General features: G+C 49.3%; 9 protein-coding genes across 9 annotated transcripts; 5 read left to right on the top strand and 4 right to left on the bottom strand.

The window, feature by feature from the left end:
- Positions 1 to 73: 73 nt before the first annotated feature.
- N7503_012146 (uncharacterized protein) lies at positions 74 to 520 on the bottom strand (the record flags this gene model as incomplete). The annotated part of the gene is made up of 1 exon (XM_057071692.1): positions 74 to 520. The coding sequence occupies one exon, from the start codon at positions 518 to 520 to the stop codon at positions 74 to 76; it is 447 nt and encodes a 148-aa protein (XP_056918303.1).
- Positions 521 to 1569: 1049 nt separating this feature from the next.
- On the top strand, positions 1570 to 2130 carry N7503_012145 (uncharacterized protein; the record flags this gene model as incomplete). The annotated part of the gene is made up of 4 exons (XM_057071691.1): positions 1570 to 1615; positions 1675 to 1710; positions 1896 to 2011; positions 2077 to 2130. The coding sequence occupies exons 1-4, from the start codon at positions 1597 to 1599 to the stop codon at positions 2128 to 2130; spliced, it is 225 nt and encodes a 74-aa protein (XP_056918302.1). The 5' UTR covers positions 1570 to 1596.
- A 506-nt stretch (positions 2131 to 2636) lies between these two features.
- On the bottom strand, positions 2637 to 3446 carry N7503_012144 (SAP18 family protein; the record flags this gene model as incomplete). The annotated part of the gene is made up of 1 exon (XM_057071690.1): positions 2637 to 3446. One exon carries the CDS (start codon positions 3444 to 3446, stop codon positions 2637 to 2639), a length of 810 nt encoding a protein of 269 aa, XP_056918301.1.
- A 378-nt stretch (positions 3447 to 3824) lies between these two features.
- Positions 3825 to 4993, top strand: N7503_012143 (mRNA splicing protein PRP18; the record flags this gene model as incomplete). The annotated part of the gene is made up of 2 exons (XM_057071689.1): positions 3825 to 4747; positions 4801 to 4993. 2 exons carry the CDS (start codon positions 3825 to 3827, stop codon positions 4991 to 4993), a joined length of 1116 nt encoding a protein of 371 aa, XP_056918300.1.
- A 211-nt stretch (positions 4994 to 5204) lies between these two features.
- N7503_012142 (DUF3712 domain-containing protein) lies at positions 5205 to 6440 on the bottom strand (the record flags this gene model as incomplete). The annotated part of the gene is made up of 5 exons (XM_057071688.1): positions 5205 to 5504; positions 5558 to 5682; positions 5739 to 5753; positions 5820 to 6241; positions 6292 to 6440. The coding sequence occupies 5 exons, from the start codon at positions 6438 to 6440 to the stop codon at positions 5205 to 5207; spliced, it is 1011 nt and encodes a 336-aa protein (XP_056918299.1).
- Positions 6441 to 7167: 727 nt separating this feature from the next.
- On the top strand, positions 7168 to 7887 carry N7503_012141 (chitin deacetylase CDA4; the record flags this gene model as incomplete). The annotated part of the gene is made up of 1 exon (XM_057071687.1): positions 7168 to 7887. The coding sequence occupies one exon, from the start codon at positions 7168 to 7170 to the stop codon at positions 7885 to 7887; it is 720 nt and encodes a 239-aa protein (XP_056918298.1).
- A 116-nt stretch (positions 7888 to 8003) lies between these two features.
- Positions 8004 to 9718, bottom strand: N7503_012140 (uncharacterized protein; the record flags this gene model as incomplete). The annotated part of the gene is made up of 2 exons (XM_057071686.1): positions 8004 to 9571; positions 9625 to 9718. The coding sequence occupies 2 exons, from the start codon at positions 9716 to 9718 to the stop codon at positions 8004 to 8006; spliced, it is 1662 nt and encodes a 553-aa protein (XP_056918297.1).
- A 473-nt stretch (positions 9719 to 10191) lies between these two features.
- Positions 10192 to 11040, top strand: N7503_012139 (ADP-ribosylation factor family protein; the record flags this gene model as incomplete). The annotated part of the gene is made up of 2 exons (XM_057071685.1): positions 10192 to 10240; positions 10325 to 11040. 2 exons carry the CDS (start codon positions 10192 to 10194, stop codon positions 11038 to 11040), a joined length of 765 nt encoding a protein of 254 aa, XP_056918296.1.
- A 756-nt stretch (positions 11041 to 11796) lies between these two features.
- N7503_012138 (uncharacterized protein) lies at positions 11797 to 12441 on the top strand (the record flags this gene model as incomplete). The annotated part of the gene is made up of 3 exons (XM_057071684.1): positions 11797 to 11892; positions 11948 to 12016; positions 12073 to 12441. The coding sequence occupies 3 exons, from the start codon at positions 11797 to 11799 to the stop codon at positions 12439 to 12441; spliced, it is 534 nt and encodes a 177-aa protein (XP_056918295.1).
- Between the last annotated feature and the right edge of the window lie 236 nt (positions 12442 to 12677).

The following is a 12677-nucleotide window of genomic DNA, read 5'->3' as shown; positions in this document are numbered from 1 at the left end:
ATTTCATGTATTCCAAAGTTGATTTAATGATAGCTATCTTGGGCTCGGTGTCGAATTATTCCATCAGAGCCCCTCAGTTCTCAACCTTCTTTTCATCAGAATAGGCAGCCTGGACCTGGACCTCAACCAACGCCTCTGGTGGGAACAAGGCCATCACACAGATCGCGGCCCAAGCAGGCTTGTTTTTCCCGAAATATTTACGGGCAATTTCGGCGATTTGCAGTTGCTCCTCCCGCGACAAAACGCCAACGTGGAATGAGGTCACGTAAAAAACTCCCTCCCACAACTGCTCGGGATTGGTGATGTGAGGTGATGCAGCAGCCAGGGACTTTTGAATATTGGCCATGGACTTCTCGAATTGTTCGGCGTGATTGCCCCAGAGAGGGTCATGGTTGTCGGCAATTTGACCGGAACAAGCCACAATGCGAGCACTGGCAGGAATGGAAACAGCGGCAGAAATGTTGAAGATATTTCCAAGCTCTTCATAGCCAGGATAATCAAAACAGCTGACAGTAGGCATATTGAGAATTGAATAATTTGACGTCTTGAGGGTTGATTGCAATGGGCGGTAGAGAGGAATCAGAGGATGGCGTATAGTGAATTCAATGATAAAGATAGACTGCAAACTTCCAAGACATTTAAATTTCCAAAGCTTCTAAGCTTTATATACATATTCATATCAGATAAGCCTATCAAATTCGCGGAGTCACATTCTTGATTAAGTAAGTGAGTGAGAAACATAGACCATTCCCTTCTGGGTATAAATCTGAGCTGATGAGCATCATGTAAACAGTTTACCTCTACTCCAACTTCAAACCGTTGGAAATTGTTATTACCATTCCAATTGACTCTTCTTTTCAATATATACGACAATTCTAATCACCTACAATCTCCCCTTCGACAGTCTTAGTGTTTCTGGTCCACTTTGATTCCAATACTGGTAGTCATTGTCAAATGTGAAATTGACAATATCGAACGACATATTGAGAGCTGGGGATTTGAGATCAAAGCTTGATAGAGTAAAACTCAGAGGAGTTCCTTGAAAAACCAACCTTGTTTTGCGAAGAACAAGGCTAGGTCCATAGCCGCTAACCGGGCCAGACTTGCTTACTTCTAAGTCAAGAGCTAAGTGGCAAGGTGTGAGGACTAGCGAGGCAACAACTTAAAAGGACTGGCTGGTGACTCAATGCAAAATCAAAGGCCAGTCCAATATTTGATTCGTCACTTTGATGCAGAATGTTAACAAAAATTTAAGCAACCTTCATTCATCATGATAGAACTGGGGAGCACATGGGGATCCATGGACTATACTAGGAAATGTAGATATAGCGGCTCGAGTGGAATTTGAGATTTGGCCTTACAATAGCTCAGTCACGGCGGTGTGAGATATGTGTATCATTTGTCATTGTCTTCCATCAACACTACTAATGAAAGATCATGATTCGACTGATCGTCCGTGTTGAGCTCGATATTATTTTGGCTCTCACGTGATTGGGTGACGGCAAGGCGGGTCATGTGACCACTCCACTTCCTTCTCGATCCGCTGGACGGCGAAAGCGACGTCTCTGTGCCTTCGACCCAAGAACTATCGCAATCATGGCTGGCCCCAGCAAGTGTAAGTGCTGTGAAGCTCTCCAATCTATTCTGCCCTTCTCGCTAATCAATTGACTACAGCCTTGATCCTTGATCCGGCCTTCCAGAAATACTACGGTATTTGAAGCCCTATCCTCGTCCCTCTCGACCCCACGCTCCGAGAAAGGTCCACATGCAGAGACGGTCCCTGTGCTATGCTCAGAATGAAAATTTGCGCCCAAGCACGGGAACCCGCTCGCACATCTAGACACGGACCGAAGCCCCGGAGACGCTCATGAGCATGAACTGACTGATCAACATAGAACTCAACGCCAACCGCTACAAGTACTTCCGCTGGACGCCTCGCCATGCTTGGCTGTCTATTGTGTACATGGGTATCATTCCAGGTGTCCTGACTTATGTTGCCTACAAGACCGAGGTATGATCCGTCATCCAAGTTGCCAGCAGAGAGGCGGAGGACCGGAATAGGCTGACAATCTGCAGGGCAAATTCGAGCTCCGTGGCAAGCGGAAGGGAGACACAATTTCTGAGTGGTGAAGAATGACTGAGGGTGTGATCTGGTTCCATGACATCCATCATACGATTGAGGTGGTGCAGGGTTATGGAGGTGGGATTGCCCATTCGCACACTTTCCAATGATCGCGAGGCGATGTTTTGAGCAAAACTGCTTTTTCTTTTTTACTATGTCTGCTTTGGCAGGCTATGTACCTTACTGCAAGCATATACCGCATGGATTTCTTCTGTTTCTCATTTACAACTGGCTCCCCATACGAAGCGCCAGTTGCACAGTAAATGCATCATATCACTTGTCTTATAGCTCTAGATCTTGCTATTGGCCGGTTATAGACGGGTGTAAAGCTCTGAAATATACTCTGCAGGCGATAGATCTCATTTGATATATCGACAAAGACATGACCTAAGGCATTCCCTCCATACATAATAATAATACAAATACATGATGATAAGCTGGGTATCCCCAAAGCTCAGACCGGCCTGTATCATCGCTTTTCTAGGACAAAACTCTGAAGCTCATATCAACCTTCTTAATACGGATTCCATCCCCGACGGCCTCCGCGACCACCTCCCTCAGGGAGTCTTTCCCCTCGCCTCCAATCACCCATGGGAACATGAGAAGGTCCGCCGCGATCTCCACGAGGGCCACCACGACCAGGTCGCCCAGATCCATTCTGCCCAAATGCGCGCATGCCATGCCCCATCGGCGGTGGCCCAGAACCAGCACGGATCGGTGGTGCGATGGATCCATCCTCACGCGGCGGCAGAACTGCGCATTCAATGTAGTCTCCAATTATGAATCGCGCGTCCTGCAGACATTTGTCGGCTTCTCCACCTTGGAAACGAAGTGGCCCAGGGCGCAATTGTGCTTCGCCTTGATGATCTGCGTCTTCATCTGCCCGGTATGAGCTTTCTTTTGGCGCAACAACCACACTGCCCAGCTCTTTGCTAATATAGTGACCGCGAACGTCATTGCCTGCCATTGCTGCACCACGCGCATCGGGGTAGATCAGACGAAAACAGAGTCGGGTACCGGTAGGCGAGTCGCCTAGTAACCACGGTAAAGCGGAGGTTAGAAGCTGGGAGAGCTCCCGAAGTGTACATGACTGCCAGGTATAGATCTCAAGGTGGGGCGGAAGTGTCGCAGCAGCTACAGGAGAGGGCGCGCGGATGGCATTCGGTCCACTGACGGGGCCACCGCGTTGACGCGGCGGAATAGGAAGTTTATAATCGGATAAAGAGTGGAAGCCATTGGTGCGATAGAAAAGCTTGAGGTGGAAAGGTGTAGTTGTCTGGCGATTGATTGAGGGCTTGGGGCCTTCTTGGGATGGAGCGGCCATGATGGTAGGGTGAGGTGTCGCGCGTGAGGCCAATCAGGAATGGGCTGTTGGAGATGATTTTGTTGAGAATTGTTGGAAGAAAGAGCTCTCGTGGTAAGTGGCACAAGATTTATGCGATAATTAGAAGAAGAGTTGGCGAAGATTTTGGAGAAGGAAGGTGAAGTGAATAGCTTGGGAAGTCGAAGTCTGATTGCGGCTTGGAAGCTTAGGTCCACATTAAACATCCTTCTCCTCTCATCCTTCCACATCTTCCATCCCCGCAATCCGCCCCCGTCACGTATCGATCGATCGATCTCAATATTTTGGCCCTAAAACTCGGCGACATTTGAGCTTCTTTTCACCGCCATATCCAGAAATCCTCTGTTGAGGACCGCCATCATGGATTTCGCCGCGCTCATGTCTAAGGAGATCTCGAAGGCCAAAGGCACCGACTCGGCCAAGTCTTCCGGAACCCAGAAAGAGAAAACCACCGTGGTAGCGCCCCAAAAGAAATACATGCGCCGAGGGGAGGTCGAGGCTGCGCGTTTAGCGGCATACGAGGAAGAGCAAGAACTTCTTCAAAAGGAACGCGAAGAGAAGCAAGCCAAGAAGCGCAAATTTGAGGAGGAAGAGGCAACCCGACAACGTGAACGAGATGAGAAGAGGGCTAGACTCGCCGAGGAGTCGAGAAAGAGAAGAGAGGAAGAAGAAGAGACCAAGGAGCGTGAACGGCGACGAAGACTCGGACTACCAGACTTGCCCACCAAAAGCGAGGGCGACGATAACCCTGGCGATGGAGAGGAGGCCGTGGATATGGAGGAGGATGAACTTATTGAAAAGCTTCGGGATCTCAACGAGCCTGCGCGATTGTTTGGAGAAAACCACCGCTCGCGACTCCGGCGTTACCACCGAATCATCAAGCGCGCTGCTACGCTGCAGAAATTGACTGACGGGCCGATTCCGACAACCCTGGAGCCTGTTCCAGGTAGCCAAATGCTTATTCCCGCCAAGATTCCGAAGGGAGACGCCGAACGGCTCTTCCTCTTCCGACAATTGGCGTCCTATTTCAACATGATGCTTTCGGAGTGGGAGTTGGCTTTGGCAAAGCGCGATGTGTCTGTTCGTGAAAGCCACCAGGGGAAACAAGCGTATAATGCCATGGTTCAGTCTCGAGAAAACATGAATCCGCTATTCCGACGCTTTGAGAAAGGAGATTTGGAGGACGGACTGCTAGAGCCAATTGTGGAGATCGTGCATAAGGTACAACAGCGGAAATACGTTGATGCCAATGATGCTTATCTTCGCGTGAGCATTGGAAAAGCGTAAGATGATACTCCCCTGCCCTATGAAATACGTATACTAATTGTTGACTTAGTGCATGGCCTATTGGTGTGACCATGGTTGGTATTCACGAGCGATCGGCTCGAGAAAAGCTACACCAGAGTGATCAACAGGCACACATTCTCAGTGATGAGATTACTCGAAAGTACCTACAGAGTATCAAGCGCTTCTTGAGCTTCGCACAAGTGCGCTGGCCTCCGGAGGATCAGCTCCAGATCATGGGATAAAATGTGAAAAAAGTGCCGATGATATATATATACCCATTATTGCGTTTTAAAATGACATTTACATTCGTGCAGTCGCAATTCATTGCGCAAGTAGAACAGTGACTCGATTCACCAAGCGTTTACAATCCGCACGACTCCCAAAGGTTTCTTTCAAGTATGCAGTGGTCTGTCGTCAATGAAGGGGCTTGTTATTTTGCACCTCCAGGGCCTGCTAATCAAACAAGCTTGATGCGTATTCCAGTAGATTCACAGTGACCGAAGCAGACGAAGCCCTGATAGCAGCCGCGAAGTACGGGATCGCTTGCCCATTATAATGACAGCTGTAGCCTTGGATATCAATGGTGACCGTACCAACATCACCGTCGCCTAGCAGCGCCTCTTGTACAAGCATTGACTCGTCGACTTGGCCCAAGACTACCGCGTTGCTGACACCTTGACTAAATGTCAGATTAGGCATGTCGATATATCCCAGTGATGATCCTCCCATACTCAGATTGAACACGACATTTCCCTTTCGTTGAGTTAGCTCGTGCATGATGGCCAGTCTAAGGATCTCTCATTTACCATTTCCACTGAGAAAGGGGTTGGGTTGCGAAGGGAGATGGTCGCATTGAAATTATATCCATCCACTTCGGGCGTCAGGAGCTCCACACTGGTGATATTGAATGCCCCGTTGCTGTTCATAAATTCTGCCCTGAGGTCAGGCTCATTTGCTATTTCCCAAAATCGCATATATTCAACTTACCGGTGATATTGTAGCCTAGATGTTCAAAACCGACAAATGAGTATTCTGCACACCCCAAAGCTCTCGAAGAAAGTAACCTACCATTCATTTGCATCGTCTTGTCAATGTTCAAGTGAGCTGTGGGCAGCGCACCAATCTTCAAGTCCGGATGTCCTTTGACCACCATCGAGATGCTGTCATTTGTAGCCAACGCAGCCGCCATATCCGATAAGCAATCGACGCAGGTCAATTCAAGATCTTGGTCTATCTTCAGATCGGGACCGTCGCTGAACTTGATTTCCGACAACGGAAGGACCGCAAACTCCTGACCATCAGATGTGCTGATTGTCGCGTTGAATGCCGATAGATGTCCACTTCCACTAAGTCCACCCCCAATACTGATCTTCTGAGACTGACTCATGTGGAAAGCAGAGGGTCGAGGATTGGTGATGGACAGGCCTGTGTCATTGTACTGATAATTATTGATGTACTCGTCGGCAAGGTGTGGGATTCCAACATAAATTCTGGATAGAAAATCAGTGACAGTCGTCGATGCTCTTCTCGGGCAATTTACATGGGAAGGAAGATCACCAAAAAGATACAAATGACTGCAATTGCATACAGCCACCACCATTTCTTCATATGTGCCTTGAAGCATCGCCATATCGTTGGCTTGACCGTGTCAGAGGCATTCGAGCTCTGTTCGGGGTCGAATTTCGACATCGTGCGACTGCATGAACATTTTGAGGATGGATTGCTTTTTTTATTCAACCTTTTCGCAAGCTTATCTCCAAAACAAATCCTAGTGTCGATCGTATATCCACTTCACATGTAGCCGGGGTGACACGGACGATTTCAAAAGGGTCCTTTCAGCTCAGCCGCGGCGGGTGCATATGCAATGGTCCACTAGCAGTATATTCGGTTCGGTTGGATTGCGTATTTGATCGCCGAATACGTTGGGGCTTGCTGATCATCAACGGATAGTAGCGCGTTCACCAGTAAAAGTTCCGAATCTCAGGTATGGACCCTGTTCCCTAGGTACGTATGAGGCATCACATTGCACTGCTATGTACATATAATTGCATGATACCGGTCAACAATTAATGTAAATTCCAAGGTTTGAATTGAGAAGAAGCTCTGCAAAGTTCAATAGCGTTGGAGGAAGTCGATATATATTCATTGATATACCAACCTGTTTCTACCAGTTCCGGATAACAATGTTTCATTCAGGGTTCCAAGGGTAAGAATCCCAGAAACAGCCGGGAGGTGAATTAGGCGCGAGATAATGACTCTTATCTGCAATTAATCATGTACCTCACCGACTTTATGCGGGGGCCTTAAGAATACGTAAAAGTCGAGGTTCCAGGCTGAATCTATACAAGCTGCGACATGGAGACCAAAAGCGGGTCGAGTGTCCCTCACATGTTCCCCTTGCTTTCTTCACGCCACGATGCTCGGCTTCCTGTCAACGTGTTGCCTGTTCTTCCCTCTCTATTTCATCTACAAGCCCCCGGCTTTCCTCATTTGTTATTTCCAACGTCGCTGGCCCGATGTTTTGTTTCACCACCCAGTTGCTAAGAAAATTGTCGCGCTGACCATCGACGACGCGCCATCAGCACATACACTGGAGATTCTCAATATTCTAAAAGTCCACCATGCAACAGCCACCTTTTTCGTGATCGGATCGCAAGTACCGGGGTATGAAAACGTCCTCTCCGACCTGGTCCGGGCCCGGCATGAGCTGGCCAATCATGCGATGCACGATGAGCCCTCGCGCGCGTTAAGCGACGAGGAGCTGACGGCGCAGATTCTAGCTGTCCAGACGATGATACAAGAGGCGTATAATGCAGCCGACCAGGTCCAAGGGCCTGATGGGTGGTACTTCCGGCCAGGTTCTGGGTTCTTCAGCTCGAGAATGCGGCGCTTAGTTGAGAGTTTAGGTTATAAGCTCATATTGGGTGATACATACCCCCACGATCCGCAGGTTTCTTATTATAGCTTGAATGCTAAGCATATTCTGAGCATGGTGAGACCAGGAAGTGTCATTATTTGCCATGATCGCCGAGAATGGACTGTGCCGATGCTACGGGTGGTGTTGCCGGAGCTGAAAAAAAGGGGATACACCGTTGTCACGGTATCTGAACTATTGCAAGAGGCGCCTTTACAATGAACACGATTGTAATTGACAGGCATCTCTTAGAAATTGTCATATAAATCCTCACAGGCTGGAATGCATCTACATGCTATACAACACCATACAAGCTTACAGGATATTTATATCTCACTTTATCGTATGAAGTCCTTCCACATACGCGTCACTGTCCTCCACCAGCTCTGGGTGGATGGCACTCCGGCCGTTGACACCTTGCTCAGGGTATCGTCTCGGGTCACCACGGACATATCATTAGGGAAGATATCGTGGCCATCCATCCCATTCATGACAGGCAGGGATGAGGATTGGGGCCGAGTCGACACTCTGCTACTACAGGTGCTGCGGGTTCCCAGGTCGCCCTCTCGCTCTCCAATGAGCCGTCCCGCTGCATAGGCACAACCTCCGTACGCAAAGCGCACAAGTGAATCGCCAGTCAAGCTTCCAATGATATGCACTCCCGGGGCAACTTCCAAGTCTTCAATTGCCTTCGCACGGAGAGTCTGCGCCGAAACGGTGGCATCATCTGAATGGTTATGTCCGAGGACTTCGGAGCGGAGTTCGCTATCAAGATACCCCAAGGTACCACGCCGCCCAGCGGCATAAACAAGACCCTGGACAGATTTCAAAAATGTGGACCCGTCCGGTCGGCGAAATGTGACATGCGCTAATCCATCTTGTATTTCGACAGCGGTAATCTCTATGTTGGAAATGCCCTCGTAGACGTCAGCCCAATCGCGACTTTCTAAGAAGGGGGTCGAGCTGCCGCGACGGTATTTCGGTCGTTGATTTGTGGCCCCAGCCAGAGCGGCCTTCTTCATTAGTCGGTAAACACCGGCATATTCTGGGTAGGCGTGTTGGTGACAGCCCCGCAGAGGTGATGGCCGATCCTCGGGGGCCCACTTGAAGACATGGATGATTTTTTGGTTCGGCGCGGCGGAGATGATCGCGTCGGCAGCGGAGAAGCCTGAGCCAATGACAAGCAGCGGCACTGAAGGATTTGATTGAGTTTGGAGGAGAGGCTGAAGGATCGGGACTGGCGGAAGAATCTCGGTGAAGATACCACTTGCAAGTACCAATCGCTTGCAGTGAAGATTATGTGATTTGATGTAGAAACCATTCGCAGTGCGGGAAATGTCACTCAGCTCCTCTCCGCACCGGAAAACTTCGCCGATATTGACTGCCGCTGGGTAGAGGCGGAAATATTCTGCTATTTCGCGTCTCGTAGGTCGTGTGAAAGGTGCCAGGTCCTGGCCCGTATGTCGTTTATGATGGTCCGCGAAGGAGTAACCGGGGAGCGACAACATGGCAGCATAGCTCAGGGTCCGAATATCCCAGCTTGCCCCGTGGGGATGTTCGGTCCATTGGCCTCCAGGGTCGGTCGACTTGCCAAAAATCAGATGTGAGACAGCCTTTTCAGGCATATATCGCCACTCGACATTGGAAGTGTTGCCTGACTCTTCAATATCGAGGCTGGGTCGTACCAGGGTATCCAGCAGCACATTCACGGGCAAAGCCTGGGTGGAATATGACAGGCGCGAGGCGGCGAAATGTGCGGTCAGCACGTCTACGTTGATATTCAAGAGATTGGGCGCATTTTTCAACTTGGCGTCCAGTAATGGGTCTGGATGTGGGGGGTCGGACGAGTAGAATGGGATATAACCGTGCAGTATATATGAGAGAATCATGGCCGACGGCCCATTGCCTAGTGGAGATAAAGTCTTAGCCTTGGCCAGGGGAATTAAGGAGAAGCCATACCGACGATGACCGTATCAGTTTCCATTGTAGAGAGATCAAGCCCACGCGGGGCATTCTGGGGAGAGAATGCCGAATCCTCATCTGATGCGGGCATGAGGTCTTATCGAACGAACCAGAGATATGAGAATGTGCATAATGCGGAGAAAGAAAAGGTTAAATTTCCAAGTATTTTTTTTGTCTCTGAACGCTTCCACGGATTTGAGATCAATTATATGTAATCAAGCTGACAAAAGCGAAGTGGGGAAAAAGGCAAAAGAGTGGAATCCATGAAGATGACAGGAAGTGTTTTCCGAGCAAAGGAAAATGATCACGTCGAGACGAACATATGCTGCAGGAAGCAATGCACCTACAGAAGAACTGTATTTCCTATCTTTCTGAACTCAGAGCACTCGATAAGTTCACTTCATCTGCTACAACCCTAAACCCTACCTACCGCATCCGGATGGGGGAGGCGGGATGAGCGCAAGCAAGAGATCAGAGAGCCTCGTCATCACTTCATGATATGCTTAATTGCTCTTTGCGGATTCATCCAACTTGATCGCGCTAGCTTGAGAAAGCTCCGCGATCATGTATCACCTGGCTAAGTCGGTGTATCTGTACGCGACTAGCAAAGAAGGTAAGCAGCTTCCGCAACTTCCCCGGGTCTCCTACTGGACGCCGCAATAGCTTGTCGCTCACACAGCCCTAAAATCTGTTACAGAGTATTCCGTCCTACTACTTGGCTTGGACAATGCCGGAAAAACAACCCTCTTGACACAAATTAAAGCCCTCTATCAACCACGAGCGGATGGCGCGCCCGCGCCCAACCCCGGCAAAACCGTCCCTACCGTCGGCCAGAATGTCACCACCATCTCGTTACCGGATATGAACCTCAAGATCTGGGATGTTGGAGGTCAGATATCCATGCGTGGTCTCTGGCAAAGCTATTACACCAGCTGCCACGCGATCATCTTTGTGGTCGACAGCGCCGACGTGGGCCAAGACTCCGATATCACGCGGCTCCCCTCCGCGCCCGGACGACGCCCCAGCTCCGTATCAGGCCCGACCCGCGGCAGTACAAGCAACAGCGAGCCGTTTTCCGAGCAGAATGTGGGCACCAATGCTGGAGGAAGTGAATTCGGACGTTTGGATGAGTGTCGCGAGGTGCTCGAGTCCGTCCTGCAGAGTGCCGATGTGGCGGGGGTTCCGATTTTGGTGTTGGCCAATAAACAGGATCGTGAGGATTGTGTCGAGGTGGTCCGCATCAAGGAAGGCTTTGTGCGCAAGGTCTTTGAAGGCGACACAGGCACAGGGGTTCGAGACAGCCGCGTGCTGCCGGTCAGCGCGCTATTAGGGTCTGGGGTGCAAGCGGCCGTGGAGTGGGTACAAAGCCGTGTCAAGTGGAATAAGGAAGGCCGGCCACCAGTGATGCGCTGATTGCGGACTGGACAGGAGCCGAACATACTTTGATTTGCATGGCGTTTTTGCAATTGATAATACCTAAGCTCAGTATAAGGATTGGGCTATACTCTATTTGTATAGCCGTGATGTATATAGAGATCATATCGAAATTCGCGCTAGACCAAGCGCTGTGATAGGTTGATCCTCCTGAAGAACGCAAGACAAATGCTGCTTGATCCATGAGCCAACTATGTACATGATCTAGATAACTAGATGTCATACCTCAGGCATGAAGTGACGATATGCCCGGTTGGTTATCCACCAATCACAGTCATGGCAAGTTTAAATGCATGGATCCGTTAGGTCAGAGCTCATCCACCTTGAATCATTACCGAGTTCGTGAAATCAAGAAAGTTCAAACTGTTATCAACCTTTCCATGATCTATTTCGCCACTTATTTGATGTCACTCTTCGTTCGATGACCATGACCAACCTTTACAACTTGATGCATCTAGCAAAATACCCGTCTTCGGGATCCACTGTTGAGCTCACAGAATACAGTCAATGACATTTGCCGCCCAATACTTCTGCATCAATGAAGTCAACCTTAATAAGCTTGACGTCATGTCTCATCTGTTGTATGAAAGCAATAGATATATAAGGACGTGGTGGTAATATCATCAACAGTGTCACATATCATCAACATCTACGAAGCCTTGACTCTTTCAGTATAGGACTACGCCAACTTTATATTGATTTTCGCAACACCCACAATTATAGAAACTTTCCATCATGAGTACTCTTAACAACGTTGCCTCCGTCGCGAACGAGAAGCAGGGCAGCTTTAAGCCCTCCATCGCCCCCGATGGCCCTTTGACTGACAAGGGTGTACGTCATGAGTTTCTACCACTGATTTTTGACATTCAGCTAACCTCACCTACAGCATAAGCCCGGTGTCAAGGTCAACGAGGCTGACCACCGTCCTGAACATCACCTTCAAACCTTCCCCCCGGTACAGCTCCCGCTAGCAACTCTTACACCTCTAATGTCAACGACGTTGGCAGCCAGACGAACAACCCCAACATGCCCTCCAACCAGCGCACCTCCGCTGCCGACACCTTGATGGGCGCAACCTCGCAAGACGTGCACACAGGCCTTGGCAAGCCTTTACAGGGTCAGACTGGTGTTGAGCTGGCCCACGATGGCGAGCATGGTCGCAAGAAGCAGTCTGCCGGCTTAGAGGGTGTCGGTGCCACCACTCAAAATCGTGGTATCGAGCGTCAATTCCCCAACCAGCGCGGCATTGAAAAAGAAGACGCTCAGAATGGTACTCGTGGCAATAAGGGCGATCGTGCCGCGGAAGATATGCTCCCCGAGGGTGCTGAAACTCTTGATGCGGAGTGGAAGTATGAGCCTTCCACCAAGCGCAATAAATAAAATACGCCCTGACGAGGTCGTGTGGGATCCGGTCATCTCATTTATGAAGTCATGAACGTTTCTGTATATGAGGTGTATCAGCATTGATTGGAAAAATGGAAAATCCAAAATTATACAGTGTATACAGAAACAATTAAATATTACATATTTCACTTCGCAAGAAATGGGGTTTAATTACCATTATTTAATAATGCAAGTATTGGCATCCTGGAGGTAGGTATGTACAGTTCATCTCA

The sequence above is a fragment of the Penicillium pulvis genome (genome assembly GCF_028828015.1).
Source record: "Penicillium pulvis strain IBT 33274 chromosome Unknown scaffold_8_segment0_segment0, whole genome shotgun sequence".
In the NCBI taxonomy this organism is placed as follows: Eukaryota; Fungi; Ascomycota; class Eurotiomycetes; order Eurotiales; family Aspergillaceae; genus Penicillium; species Penicillium pulvis.
Note: the sequence above shows the minus strand (reverse complement) of the source record. Positions and strands in the feature narration are given on the sequence as shown.